The sequence below is a fragment of the Bemisia tabaci genome, chromosome 1, assembly GCF_918797505.1.
Source record: "Bemisia tabaci chromosome 1, PGI_BMITA_v3".
NCBI classification, from domain to species: domain Eukaryota; kingdom Metazoa; phylum Arthropoda; class Insecta; order Hemiptera; family Aleyrodidae; genus Bemisia; species Bemisia tabaci.
In genome coordinates, this window is record NC_092793.1 from 84,413,227 (window position 1) to 84,428,931 (window position 15,705).

The window sequence follows — 15,705 nt, forward strand, 5'->3', positions numbered from 1 at the left end:
ATTTTTTGTAGCTTAGTCCCTCCTTACTTCTCTGAATTTTGCATTCTTTTTTATGTTAAGTAATCATTTAAACCCTAAGGTAGGAGCTACATATTGTCATTTGTTTGTTTAAAGTCAAAATCTGCCAAGATTTCTGTCCTAATCAATGTAACATATCCCACACCAAATTGAGCAAACCTTAAACAGAATTATTTTAAGGGAAATCAACAACAGCGAGCCATCCTTACAGGTCAGGCATTCTTGCTTCTCAGTCAAAAAACTTCCTTGGCAGCCTCGGTTTGTTTGAGTAAAAGTTATATGAAATTTTCATTTTTTCTATCACTCGAAAAGTCTTTTCGGATTCGAAAAGTATAGTGAAAATGGAGTCATTCTAGCTAAAAATGAAAATAGGTTGTTAGAGCTCCTGGAGAAATATATCGTTTTTTATATATTTTAGGGCTTATTAGAGGCTGATATGAAAATTGACTCAAAATTACTCAATGTTTCTGTTTTAATTTCTAAACTAAGATAGCTATCAAAATGATCTTGGTTTCATCTTTAAGCTGGTGTAATTTGCCGTCGATTGAGTGGTCTGCAAGCTAATTTTGTCAAAAATTGACAAAGTTATGATAGCTTGAATAAAGGGTATCCAAAATAAGCTTACTTGTTTTCCTTACCGAGTAAGGCTCTATTTTTTCTTTTTTTCCCTTCAAGACCAAAAACACTAGGTAGAGTCAATCTGTAAAAATTACAGCATTTGTAGTACTCTCAGGTCTGTAACGAGCGTCAGATTTTTAAATTTGACCCATTGGTTCCGGAGAAAATCAATTTTTGGTTTCTGTTCGGTTCTGCTTACAATCAGCTATTGACATACGGCGCAGGACGCGCCACTGACGAGGAGACCAAGTACAGAAAACCGATTTTATCCACTTTAACAATCGATCAAATTTAACTCATGTAAAGCTCGATAGAAAGTGCAAAATATAATAAAGAAAATTTTACTCTTTGCGTTTTTTCCCTAAGCCCCCATTTTTTGGAGTTATGGGGCATTTTCGGGGCACTTTTCAATTCGATGCTGTAAGCGGCCAAATTATTCACATTTCAAAATCTTAAAGTCTCCTGAGAGGAGAGGTCAATACCTTTTTATTGATGTGCCATATGACCCCTGCTGCTCCAAAATTTTGGGGGCCACGACCTCTCAAAAATTTTGGGGCTTTGGAGGGCCATAGGTCACAAAAATTCCAAATAGCAAGGGTATGTTTCGACTTCAGATATGGATTCTACGCAAAAAAATTACATAGAATTGATATGGCGCACGGCCTGTTTGCTCCAAATTATTAAAGAACCCCATTTCTCCATAAAAAACCGTGTATTTTTGGAGAAAATAAGGGGCAAATAAAATCTGAATCTAACAGGTCGTGCGCCACATCATCATCGCAAGGGTATGTTTTGACTTCAGATATGGATTCTACTCGAAAACCAGAGGAAGGAAATCTGACAAATGGATTGATGTATACTATTATCATTATCAACCATTCCAATTTATGGCATTAGGTCCTTTCATAGACCCTGAGACAACGATTCTTCGCTAAAATTCCCTGGGAGTGCAGAGCTTGCAAAGATTTCTGATTTTTCATCTAATCATTTCTCCAGGGTTAGCTGATGCCGTCACTGAGATATTAAATTATCTAGGCTGCTCATACGATTTCCCAGACCCAAGCGAATATTAAGTTTGCCAGTATTAACAGGCTGCCAAATATTTAACTACTTTGTATCCAAGAAAATTTTAACGGTCAGAGAGGTGATAACGAGTTCAAATTCCAGAGACTGCTGCAACTAACGGTTTGCGGTGTTACCTGAATTCACCATGAAACTTCACTGCTATATCAGAATGAAGAGGATGGATATCAATATTCAGTTCTTCACTTTCATCACTTAAAAAGGTCCTGTGATTAAATTTAAGGTAGAAGTAATTCTGTTGATTAAGGAGATTGATTTAACAGCCTTGCGTGTTTTTTGTCATGTTGAGTTGCATGGCATGTCTTGATTGATTCTAATGAATTTTTTAGTGCTGAATTAGGGAAAAATATCCAAAAAAGTCCATCACGGCAGAATTTTCTGCAAATTCAAAATTTTGTTTTTCTTAGTGGGGGGTTCAACCTAACCTAACTCGAGGTGGGGAATTTCCGAAAAATTAAATTTTTCTCTTTTTTCAATTCGACCATTGATTTTGCTCTGTAGTAAGTCTACTAACAATAAGTATGCAATAACCATTGCACGTCAAAAGTAAGGACGAATGATTGTTTTTCGAATTTCGTTAAAGTTTTGGCATTTTTACGTGATTTTTACCCCTCCTTCCCACAAAAATCGTTTTCCGGTCCAAATTGTCACATATGTATACGACTTGAAAAAAATTTATTCCCCCACAATTTAATACAGTTAGTACCCACTAATCACCTGAAAAAGTAAACACAAGTTTCTAAATTATTGAGAAGAGGGGGGGGGGGGGGGGCGGCGCCAAGATGACACGAGAGCTCCACGCGACTCGCGCCTTCTTCCCGCCGCGCACTGCCGTGTCGCAGGTTCCGACTTATCTGAGTTGCACACACATTTTTGATACCTGGACGCATTTTAACAGGTTTCAACTTGTTCAGCATTTTATCATGAGTTCAGTGGGATTTTATCCTGACTTATTAGAGCTGAAATGGCAGCCAAAGCGGTACGTTGTTTATCTGAGATTCGGTTCTTTTTTGTGGCGAAAATCCGTAATTTGGGCGAAATGGCGTCCAGAGGGTGCAAGAAGTCACCATTTTTGTGTTTTGTTACATCTGTGGTGAGCTGATGGTGCAAAATCAGCGACGTTATTTTACAGAATTTGTGAGGAAACCTGCGACACGGCGGCGCGCGGCGGAAAGAAGCCGCAAGCCGCGTGGAGCTCTCATGACATCTTGGCGCCGCCCCCTTCTTTCCAATATTTTAGAAACTTGTGCTTACTTTTCCTGGTGATTAGTGGGTACTAACCGTAGTTAATTATGGGGGATTACGGTTTTTTCGAGTTGTATTTTTAACAATTTGGACCGGAAAACGATTTTGGGGGGGGGGGGGGGATAAAAATCACCTAAAAATTCATAAAATTTGACGAAATTCGGACTATTATTATTCGTGGAGGTTTCTTTTTGACGTGCAATAGTTATTGCATACTTAGTATACTTACTACAGAGCAAAATCAATGGTCAAATTGAGGAAAGGGAAAAACTTAATTTTTCGGAAATTCCCCCCCCCCCCCCCCCAAAAAAAAAAAACCAAATTTTGAATTTGCGAAAAATCCTGACGTGATGGAATTTTTTGGATATTTTTTCCGAATTCAGCACTAAAAAATACAATAGAAAGAAGGCATGCCATGCAACTCTATATGACCAAAAAAACGCAGGGCTGTGTTAGTGTTTGATTAATCGGCACGCAATGCTTTTTTTGGTGTGTCTAATGATGAACTTATTGCTGTTTAGAGAAGATAACTCAGACCTAAGATTGCGAACATCCCTTGAAAATGATGCTACTGACGCAATGTATGGATTCAATCGGATCACTGATCATCAAGAAAGAATTGGATTTCTCATTAACATGCACAGTGTAAGTAAGGTTAATCATAAAGGCAAGGAAATATCTGCTTTCTATGCAGGGAAATGATTGATAAATCATAAATTGGATTTATCTATAAGGAAATGGATCGATTAATCAGGAAATAGACAATGGCTATGAAATTCTGTGAAGTCAAAAAAATGCAGCTGAAGTCAGAAAAAAAGAAAAGTTGTTCCTCCGTATACCAATGCATTGGGGATACGAGGTTGTTCACGCGCACCGCGCTGAACAGGTTCAATCCTGTCGCGTGACGTCACAGCATTATAGACGAAATTTCAGGTTTCAGGGGGTATTTTTCGACGGATTTTTGTGATTATTGCTGATGGGGGGGGGGGGATTTTGACGGGAAACTCGAATTTTTGGTCAGATTTTTAAAATCCAAGATGTTGGCCGTGGCCTAAAATGCTGCGTCGGTTCCTGTTCGATAAATTTTCTTGAAACTCTGTATCATTTGATATTTTCCGACGAGAAACTCGAATTTTTGGTCAGATTTTCAACATTTCAAGATCAAAGGTGGCGGCCGCGCTCTACAGGGTGTCTCACGAAAAAGGAGCCACCTTGAATATCTGCCGAACGTGTTGGATTTTCGAAAAACGGTAAAAGACGTGTTCGTTTATATCGAGGGGGACACCTTTTGGCGTATTCGACATTTTCCCAAACCGCGGGAGGGGCGGGGGGTGCCCCAAGCTTAAGTCGAATTTTTCAATGGCACCCCTACTTTTTTATTTCAGAAATCAATCTACGAAAAAAAACAAGCCACCTTGTCCAAACCGAATGTAAATCGGACAATTTTGCAGTGATTGGCAGAGGTTGAAACAATTTTTTAATGCTCTTTTCACAAATTCCCCACGCCCAATGGAATTACCGTATCAAACCTAACTCTCTGCCAAAAAGATTCTTAAACATTGCACTTTCGATTTAAAAAAAAAAAAAAAAAAAATTGCTGTACTCGAAATCTGGAGCACGCGGAGCCCTTCTCTGCAACATTAAAATTCGTTTTACCCAGCATTTTCGAGGGGCGCTCATCAGGAGGGAGTAGTGAGTTTTAGACAAGAATTATTATTCTTTTTTCTGAAGCATAAGAAACCGTGTCCATGAAGAAACAGCTAAGTAGAAAAACAACGCACCGCGGAAAAATAGCGTCCTTCTACTTAGCTGTTTCTTCATGGACACGGTTTCTTATGCTTCAGAAAAAAGAGTAATAATTCTTGTCTAAAACTCACTACTCCCTCCCGATGAGCGCCCCTCGGAAATGTTGGGTAAAACGAATTTTAATGTTGCAGAGAAGGGCTCCGCATGCTCCAGATTTCGAGTACAGCATTTTTTTTTTTTTTTTTTTTTTTTTTTTTAAATCGAAAGTGCAATGTTTAAGAATCTTTTTGGCGGAGAGTTAGGTTTGATACGGTAATTCCATTGGGCGTGGGGATTTTGTGAAAAGAGCATTAAAAAATTGTTTTACCCTCTGCCAATCACTGCAAAATTGTCCGATTTACATTCGGTTTGGACAAGGTGGCTTCTTTTTTTCCGTAGAATTGATTTCTGAAATAAAAAAGTAGGGGTGCCATTTGAAAAATTCGACTTAAGCGTGGGGCACCCCCCGCCCCTCCCGCGGTTTGGGAAAATGTCGAATACGCCAAAAGGTGTCCCCCTCGATATAAGGCCTTGTCTCGACGGCGCAACTGTTGAAGGAAGGAAGTGTCTCAAAAATGTTTCACTTATAAGTGAAACTTTCAAGGTCAGAAACCTGGAACCTCAACAGTTGGTTACTTTCGTGTTTTGAATTGATAAACGCTGGTCACACGTGAAGCGGGAGTTTATTACGGGTGTTTTATTTCGGAGCGGTTATTATTTAGAAATATTTGTATACATTTCAGTATCAATTTTATATTTTCGTTTGTAGCATATTACTACAGCAGGAAAATAAAATTGTATCGAATATATTTTCTTTTTATCTATATCTGAATTATATGATTGTTTTTTGTTTTATACCTGGTCGACATAACGCAAAATATTCACCTTCCGTTCATAATTATCAGTTCAGTTATCTCAATTGACATCGTTTAACCTAGAAAAATTAATATTGTTCAAATATTCCTGCCTAAAAGTTCCAGGAACACATGCGTGCGCGTCGAGATAGGGAATTTCGGTTGGTGCAACAAACTCGCTACAGTTGCACCTAATTCCCTCAACAGTTGCGCCATTGAGACAAGGCCTAAACCAACACGTCTTTTACCGCTTTTCGAAATTCCAACACGTTCGGCAGATATTCAAGGTGGCTCCTTTTTCGTGAGACACCCTGTATAATGCGGTCTCGGCTCCTGGACCATCGATTTCCGTGAAACTTGGTGAAAAAGAAGATAGGGACGAAAATGTTCTCTTCTCATTATAGTTATAAATTATGTGGAGCGGGGGTGGCTCGCGGAGCGAGTTGCGAAGAACCAGGGGTCCAGGGTCACTCGTAGGCTAGGCGTGCCAGCTTGCAAAGCGAGCTAATCACGGCTAGTATTTGTTAAAATTACTCCACAAACTGCAGATGCATACCTAGGAAGAAATACGAAAGATAGTGTGCATCTCAGTTTTCATTTTTTCTCCTGATCAATAAGCATTGGGAAAAAATTCAGCCTTATTTCAATCATTTTGGGCTGTAAATAAGTGCTTGAGATTATGTAAGATTAGCACCAAATCAGACTTAAATTATGCTGAAATCTATCATAGAAACGGAAGAAAGTTTTTCCCACAAAATTTTAAAAGGAGTAGCTGATTGGAATTTTTTTTATAGTTGTCTCTGTTTGAACAATGTTAGCTGTGGGAAAATGAGACAATAGTCCAGGCATTAGAGTTTGAAAAGTAGCTCTTGCTGGAAAAACGTGAAGGACTACACCACGGGTGCCTTCTCCCCAATTTTTGGGTCGTAGAATCCGAATCAGAAGTTTGCTGCCTCCTAGCTATGAGGCGCTTTTTGCAAAATTGAAAAAACGTTTCCAAATCTCCATTTTTCCCGTTTTATGCTGATAACTTTTTTGTAATGCAAAAATCGAAAATCTGTTCCCTCGACACAAAAGAACATACAATTCCAAATAAATTGGTATATACATGTTCTATTTTAACATTAGAATTGACGGAGCTCCACCACTTGCTTGGGGACATCGAATCTCCAGCTCGCGGAGAGCACTACGCGGCGCGCGCACCGGGAGCTATGCAGCGCGGCTGTCCAACATGCCGTTTTATTTTAAGGGAGAAATTGATTTGAAACTTTCGTTATAGGTAGGTAAAAGGTGGGTACTTGTATAACTACAATTTTTCTACAACTCGAGGCACCTTGTGGCAGCCAATTCTCGGTCTGAGAGTGAGCTAGAGACCTGCGGTGTGTTTTAAAGTATGAAGAAATGCTTCTAATGTCCAACAGAGCCGGATTTTTGGATTTTTAACTAAAAGTGAAGATCACATGCGCGGATACGTTAAATTTATGGCTGACTGTTCCACGAGAGAAAATCGAAATTCCTGCAAAGCCTGTCCGTGCATTTACTTACCCGTGCTCATCCCCAGACCAATTTGCTTCCTCTCCCTGAAAATATATACCATTTCCACCTTAATAGTAAAAGACTCCCCTTTTTTAAACACAAAGTACTGAAGTTAAATCGCGAAAAAAGTATAATGACACGGAAATAGTTACGTCTCCCATGTAAAGTGATTTGCTGTGCTAATTACCGTTTAGTTCTACATACGTATCCATGCAATTGAGCTATCGTAAATAACTTGCTTGAAGCAGCATGAGCATTTATTTGGATACTTTCTTCCAAATAAGTTCGTTCGTTCGTGTCAAATATTTCGACTTACACTTGAAAACAAAATTTACAGTATGGATGAAGGAAAAACAGAATTAACGCATGATATCTTGGATTTTTATGATTAAATATATTTTATGTTTTGACAATGGACAATCGCATTTCAGTGACACTTGGATCGTTTTTCTTGTGCGGTCTCCGTGCCTTTTTCGATTTCCTAAGAGAGCGATCCGATGTATCACCAAGAAGTCCCAAACTGGACCGAGGAGTGGTATGATTTCGGTCTATGGCACCAAATATGAAGCAATGAGCTATTGATTTGCTTTTGATTTTCCACTTTTCTACGTTATCTTTTTATGCTTCATAATAACGGCGTCACAAAAACTTCTCAGTGTATTTGGAATATAATTTTTAATGCGTATACAATAAAATCTGTCTGAGTATATTCATCTGGGTTAAAAAGTCTAGACCTAAATGTCCTCCAGAACGAATTCTGCAGCAGATTTGCGATTTGCAGATTCTGCTGCGATTGCGTTTGAATTTATAGAATCTGCATATTTTTTAGTGTAAAAAAAATCAGGTAGTATTTTCAGATCTGTTTTACGATTAGAGACAAATTTCGACTTTTTAAAGGACCTTGAAAAAGTGATGTCACTGCCATATTTTGCTAACGATTTTACTTTGATAGCTGGTTTTTATTCCATGCAAAACTGAAATTTTAATGTCATTCCGCGATTGACTCGGAGCGCGCAAAGACTGGACACATTTTTGTATAACTTCCCTAACTGAGAGATCTGGAAGTGGCCTCACGTGGTTTTCACATTCATTGTGAAAAAGCTGCAGGTAACACTTTCACAGATACAAAATAGTGGCTAAATAAAAATGTTCACTCCTGAAGCGATTATTATGAGCGATGTGAGATGAGTTGTCTCGTACCAAGACACCCCTCTAATTACTGAACGTAGGCGATAAATCTAATCCTCCTGACTCCAGACACTTGCATCAGTAAGGAGCTGGCAAGACTTATGCACTATACTGTCGATGACATCAGCGAAATTAGAGGAGCCACGAAGGACAAATACCCAGAAGGTAAGCTAGGGGGCCATAAAATGTGCGCGAGTGAAGGGGGCACTTCGTCTAAAAATGGCCCTAAAATGTTTTTTGGATTTATTTTTCAATAATTTTATAGGGGACAATCTGCTGAAGAAGCTTAAGTATTCACTTTGTAATTATCATGATAAAAAATACTCGGAAAAATTAGATAAGGTAATGAATCCTCTGAAGAATGAAGCACTCGCACCCTTGAACTATTTCCGCTTACTTTTACTAATATTGCTCTCCTAAAAATCAGTTTTCTGCATGTTTTTCATCCCTTTGCAATCATTTCTCAAGCTCTAACTAAGCTAGAGATCTACGTTTTTTTTAAAACGACCATAATTGCATCCTTTTATTACCTGATAGAGCCGGAATCTTGATTTTACTCATTAATCATTAAATATTTTAATTATAACCAAATAAAAATACCTTAAGTCAAAAATCCAAAAATCCGGCTCTGTTGGACGTCAGAAGCATTTCTTCATACTTAAAACACTTTGTAGATCTCTAGCTCACTGAGCTCACTCTCAGACCGAGGAATGGCTGCCTCAAGGTGCCTCTTCAAAATCACTTAATTGGGTATTGAGGAGCAGGGTATGCAACCCGCTTACAAGCATACAAGTACCCACCTTTTACCTACCTATGACGAAAGTTTCAAATCGATTGCCCCCTAAAATAAAACGGCATGTTGGACAGCTGCGCTGCATAGCTCCCGGTGCGCGCGCCGCACAGTGCTCTCCGCGAGCCAGAGATTCGATGCCCCCAAGCAAGTGGTGGAGCTCCGTCAATGTTGATGCTAAAATAGGACATGTATACACCAGTTTCTTTGGAATTTTATGCTCTTTTGTGTCGTGCAAACAAATTTTCGATTTTTGCGCTTCAAAGAAAGTTATCAGCATAAAACTGAAAAAAATGGAGATCTGGCAACGTTTTTTCAATTTTGCGAAAAGCGTCTCATAGCTACGAGGCAGCAAACTTCAAATTCGGATTCTACGACCCAAAAATAGGGGGGAGGCACTCGTGGTGTAGTCCTTCACGTTTTTCCAGTACAAATCCCCTAATGCCTGGACTAACATGTTTCAGTGATTAAAATGATCAGAATTTTTTTGAATCAGCACCAAAAAGCTTCCCAGAAGAAAACAAAGGACCTTACTACGAATCGGCCTAAACACGGAATCCTAAAATTTTCTCAGGTTTAAAAGAGGGTCTTTCCAGACACTCAAAACTGGTTTTATTTTTTGCCTAGCCCTCAGGGAAAAGGGGGGGGGGAGAGGAGTTCAAAGTCAAAACCTTTAAAGTAGCATAACTTCTCAACGGTACGTTGTAGAAAGATGATCTTGGCGTCAAATTTTTCAAAAAAATGAGAGCTATCAGAATATTTGTATGAAATTACTACTATTTCAAAATTTGACCTACTTTTGGGGGAATCATACAAGGTCCTACTTCCGTAAATTTTCGTTTTCCGAGATTTTCAGTTGTTCGGTTTGCACCGAACAAAACAAAAACCATTCTAATAGTGTTCAAAACTCATCTTTGAGTTTCAGGAGCCACGTGGCGCATCAATCTCAATTTTTAGGGGCTATTTATGATCTTTTAGGGGCCAGATTGACTTTTTGCCTGTACATCACGGCGCTTTTAGTGAAAAGTTAGACGTAAGATGCTTTAGTTACAGAACTAGTGACTGTAATTGGAGGAAATTTCGAAACTTAACCAAACAGGAAAATAAGGGTTTTTTTTTTTTTCGGGGGGGGGGGGGGTAATTTTTAGGGGCCACGTTGGTGCGGAGCCTTCATTTTTTAGGCGCCATTACCGATTTCTTAGGCGCATTTGGTGTGTTGGCGCCTGTGAGTTTCGAACACAGATCCTAAAAGAAAGTAGAGCGTTTAAAGCCCAAGTTCGTCTTGGGAAAACAATTAAAAGCGGAGTTATGAGTCTTCGAAGTTGACGCGGCGCGCGGGAACCTTGCATGATCCGAGTTTTAAGGTCAACTGCGTCCCCCGGATTGCTCGCAAGTGGTGAGTTTTTGTATTTTTATGCTTCTGCCGGTCGTTTTCAAAGTGAATCATTCAATGAAGACGGAATATTCGGAATTTGTGAATTCGTGAATTTTACGGGGGGAGCGAGAGTGGGCTCAGGGTATCGACCATTATCTCCATCATATCTCATTTAAAATTTGCTGCGATGAAGATTCGGCTCTCCAAATTTAGAAAAAACCCTTGGATCCTCAGTTCAAATAAACATACAGGGTTATTCAAAAGTTACGCACCACTGGCCATAACTTTAGTTCTAATTATGATATCGATTTGCGGTTTGTGGCGTCCTTACTCATATCGAGGGGGAAACTTTTTGAGGTACTTTTCAGTTCTTCATCCCTCCCAGGGGGAGGGGGGGCGGGGGGCAACTCAAAAATTTCAAATGGCAACCCCCATCATGTGATACATCGTTAGAAAGAGTATGAAAAAAGAAATTTTTTGGCGCAAACCGGAAGTCGATCTGACCCCCCTGTCAAAAGTTAGGGGGGTCCAAAGGATATTTAGGGGGTCCGTACCTTCATTTTTTAGAGTAGCTTCGGCGGCTCTTGGACATACCGTTTCTCTTTTCAAAGAGTTCTCGAATACTCCAAGTCTGATACCGAAGTCTTCATATTGCCCCCGGGCCACCACAGCCCCCCCGTAGGGGGGGATGGGCCTGTTACAATGAAACATTGCATTAAAATGCGAAAAGTCACAGAAGAGCTTCTAACTTAGCATCAAATCCGAGTGGAACTTCTTGCCAATGTTAACGCAAACGCAGCCTGCGACTTTAAAGTGAGTTTTCAAAACTCTTAGCCCCCCCTCATTTTTGGTTGCAGAGCGGGTAAAAACCGGGAAATTCACTTCAAATAATCCCCGAAACTAGTGTCCAACTTGAGGAGGACCCTTGAAACGTTGCGATCAGTCGGAGCATTGAAATACAAGGACTGCCACCCACTTTAAGGACGGAAACACCCATAAAACCCCCGCTGCCCCCCTCTTTTTTCGTTGCAGAGCTGGTAAGAGCCGGGGCATCATTTCTGGCGATTTTCCCGGTTTTTACCCGCTCCGCAACGAAAAATGAGGGGGGCAGCGGGGGTGTTTTGGATGTTTCCGTACTTTAAGGGGGTGGCAGTCCTTGTATTTCAATGCTCCGACTGATCGCAACGTTTCAAGGGTCCTCCTCAAGTTGGACATTAGTTTCGGGGATTATTTGTAGTGAATTTCCCGGTTTTTACCCGCTCTGCAACCAAAAATGAGGGGGGGCTAAGAGTTTTGAAAACTCACTTTAAAGTCGCAGGCTGCGTTTGCGTTAACATTGGCAAGAAGTTCCACTCGGATTTGATGCTAAGTTTGAAGCTCTTCTGTGATTTTTCGCATTTTAATGCAATGTTTCATTGTAACAGGCCCATCCCCTCCTACGGGGGGGCTGTGGTGGCCCGGGGGCAATATGAAGACTTCGGTATCAGACTTGGAGTATTCGAGGACTCTTTGAAAAGAGAAACGGTATGTCCAAGAGCCGCCGAAGCTACTCTAAAAAATGAAGGTACGGACCCCCTAAATAACCTTTGGACCCCCCTAACTTTTGACAGGGGGGTCAGATCGACTTCCGGTTTGCGCCAAAAAATTTCTTTTTTCATACTCTTTCTAACGATGTATCACATGATGGGGGTTGCCATTTGAAATTTTTGAGTTGCCCCCCGCCCCCCCTCCCCCTGGGAGGGGTGAAGAACTGAAAAGTACCTCAAAAAGTTTCCCCCTCGATATGAGTAAGGACGCCACAAACCGCAAATCGATATCATAATTAGAACTAAAGTTATGGCCAGTGGTGCGCAACTTTTGAATATCCCTGTATGATCTATACAGAACTGAATCATTTTAGAATTATAACCTATAGATGCCAAATGTTGGAGTACCCTTGATTTTAAAGTTTTTTAATTGAGCTAAGCTACAGCGCTTGGCAGATCTTACTTTTTAAGGTTTTATAGTTTCTTGTAAAAGCAGACGGCTTGTGCTTCAAAACAAGCCCCAGTTATTGTTGAGAGAGCAATTTGGAACGCAGCCCACATTTATTAATGTCACCGGAGGCCTATTATGTAAAATTCACAAATTCCGCATATTCCGTCTTTATTGAATGATTCACTTTGAAAACGAACTACAGAAGCATAAAAATACGAAAGCTCGCCACTTACGAGCAATCTGGGGCCGCAGGTGACCTTGAGATTCGGAACATACAAGGTACCCGCGCGCCGCACAGTGTGTCAAAACCCCAATCTAGCTGCTCAAAACCTCTTCACGTCTCTAAATTTAATCGGATAACCACCAAATTTCGCACAGGCATTAGTGTAAGCTTGAAGAAGGTTCACCTAAAATTTCAAAATTTAGTCATCACAATTTTCAAAATAGCGGCCATCTAAAAATTCTGTTCAACTCATGTAAAAATCGTAAAATTTCAACTAAATTTTAGGCGCCTTATGTGACCTGATGAACCCCAAAAATTAGTCAAATTGTGTTTTCCGATCCAAAATAAGTCCTGGAGGATGTCTTGGGCTTGTCCATTCCACTTCAAAATGGCGAATTTCTCATTTGGCCATCCAAAGAAATATGAATTCCATATTATTAAAATGATACGTTTCGGCAACTCTAAGTGACAAGTCAAAGATAATATTTTCAAAATGTTTGCCTGTAAAGGAAAATTTCGGCGAGCCCCCCCCCCCCCCTCCTTTTCATTTTCTTACGTTTCATAAATCATGTCCGAAACCTTTCCTCATTAGAAATAAATAAGAAAGTCTGTTTCAAATCATACAAGAAACTTGTTAAAAATACGATGCAACTTTGTATTTGAGGACCCCCCTCCATGACAGTATAGATAATGGGAAAATCGTAATGAAAGAAAATAAAATTTTAAAAAATTGGTTTTGTTCGGGATTTGAACCCCGGTCATGCAGGTAATAATGAAAGAAGCAATCATCTGAGCCACCATACGATCTTATCTTCGCCGGTGAAAAGCCTCATGACAAGGCTCACTCAAATCAGGGGACCGAGCGCGCGTGGTGAGATGCTGCCTCCGTCTCAATTCACCTGTGACAGCCTGTCGGGGGAGATCGCATAACGCCGCCCGCACGCTTTTACACTAGGAATCGCCGAACAAAATGTGCTCTTACTCTCAAGGTCGCGGAAGGTCGCAGTAAAACTAAAGACATTTCAAATCTACATAGTTTTCTGAACACTCTCATATAAGTTTCATGGTGTTCCGTGTAGTTCCGCGCTTTTGCGGCTCTATTAAAGCCAGGAAAAGTAAACGGTCTTGGGCACTGTTTTCAATGAGCAATTATAATACTTGAATAATGATTTTGGAGAAATCAACGGTCATATTTCCTTTCTCTGGCCTTTGGCATCTCGTTTCATCCAGAGATGACCCTTTTTCGCCACGAAGTACTCTAAAAAAAAGCAATTCAGTGGCACCACTCCTGATGGCGAGATTGAGGCTGGACGTTTACCGGCTGCAATCCCTATCATTTTAGCGACCAAAAAATTTATTTTTGTGATAACCATGATAGATACGTAACCAGTGGGTGCCTATGGACCCACTCTGACCATAAATAATACCATTTGTTGACTTGATATGAGGGGGGTTTTGAGCAGCTAGATTGGGGTTTTGACACACTGTGCGCCGTGTCAACTATGAAGACTCATAACTCCGCTTGTAATTGTTTTCCCAAGACGAACTTGGGCTTGTTCGAAACCTTAAAAGCTCTACTTTCATTAAGGATTGTTTTTGTTTTGTTCGGTGCAAACCGAACGACCAAAAATCTCGAAAAAAGAAAATTTACGAAAGTAGGACCTTGTATGATTCCTCCATAAGTAGGTCAAACTTTGGGAAAGTATTAATTTCATACAAATATTTTGATAGCTCTTATTTTTCTGAAAATTTTGACACCAAGATCATCTTTCTACAACATACCGTTGAGAAGTTATGCTACTTTAAAGGTTTTGACTTCAACCCCCTCTCCCTCTCCCCCTTTTCCCTGGGGGCTGAGAAAATTGTAGGATTCCGTGTTTAGGCCGATTTGGCCGTTTTGTAGTACCTAAGCTCCTTTTCGCCCCTTTTTGGCCTCAGGCAGATGTCCTCCTGTTGGACTTCAAGTGGAAGCTTACAAAAGAAAATACTCTGGTTACAACTTTCTGTCAACGTATGCAAGTCTGCATATGCACTTTAGTAGAAATATAAGCTCCGAGACCTCCTAATGTTGCGTAACTGGTGACGGTTAGTTCCAGCGTTCTACCGGGCCGATTTTAATGATTTTTGCGGCCATCGACGGGCAATTGTCTCTAGATAAGCCAACTTTTTTCAGATTTTCAAAATATGGCCCAGGTTTTTTTATTTTACGTGGTAAAGTTGCGAATTCTCCCATTTAAACAATGTAAATTTATACATTTTGTCATAGTTCGTTTGAGCGTTCTACCGGGCCGATTTCTATGATTTTTGCGTAAATCGACAGGTAATAGGCCCTAGATGAGCCCGCTCTAATCAGATTTTGGATATGAGACCCAGGTTTTTTTAAAATCAAGTTATAAAATTGAGTGAATTTACGGAATGCTCCGGGACTGCTACCGCTATGCGCGAGAGGATGCGCAGTGGTCGAGGAGGTTGCGCAGTGGTCGAGGAGGTTGCGCAGTAGCTGGGTAGCCTGCGCATCAGCTCTATACTTACCTACGCAAGATTCACGCCGATTATCACCATTCGAGCGGTGGCCGAGTCGTCTAAGACGTCGGATGCGTACACTTACAACAAGATGTGGATTCGATCCTCGACTTCTGACTATCTTAATTATTACCTGATTATCATTGTTCGTTGTTTTACTGCAATATTTCATCAAGCAGTCATTCCAAAACGCGTCCTTTTGACTTCAAAAAAAAAATTTTTTTCTTTATTCATCAAAACCAAAAATTATTTCATTCTGAAAGTAAAGTATACCTCATATCGTAATTTTTTAGGGGAAAAATAAAACTAACACTGATAGAAGGTAAAAAAAGAGCCGCGAAGCGGCCAGGGGGCGTAGCCCCCTAGTATGCACTATTGTAGAAATGTGGGGGTGCTAAGTTGCCATTTCTAACCTTCATTTCAGCACTATTTCAAAGGAAATACCCTTTGAAGGGGTATTAGTGAGGGACTTCAAACCAAGTTTCTTGAA

At 40.3% G+C, this 15,705-nt stretch overlaps 1 protein-coding gene across 2 annotated transcripts in view; it reads left to right on the top strand.

Moving 5' to 3' along the window:
* PolE1 (DNA polymerase epsilon catalytic subunit 1) overlaps window positions 1-15,705 on the top strand; it is a 157,677-nt gene that overhangs the window by 1,054 nt on the left and 140,918 nt on the right. For both annotated transcript variants that reach the window (XR_011900843.1, XM_072306321.1), the window contains exon 2: window positions 3,486-3,609. Coding sequence is in view for 1 of the 2 variants with exons in the window: in XM_072306321.1 (XP_072162422.1) it covers window positions 3,486-3,609 (124 nt within the window). In the remaining variant the exon portion in view is untranslated. The remainder of the gene's footprint in view (window positions 1-3,485; window positions 3,610-15,705) is intronic.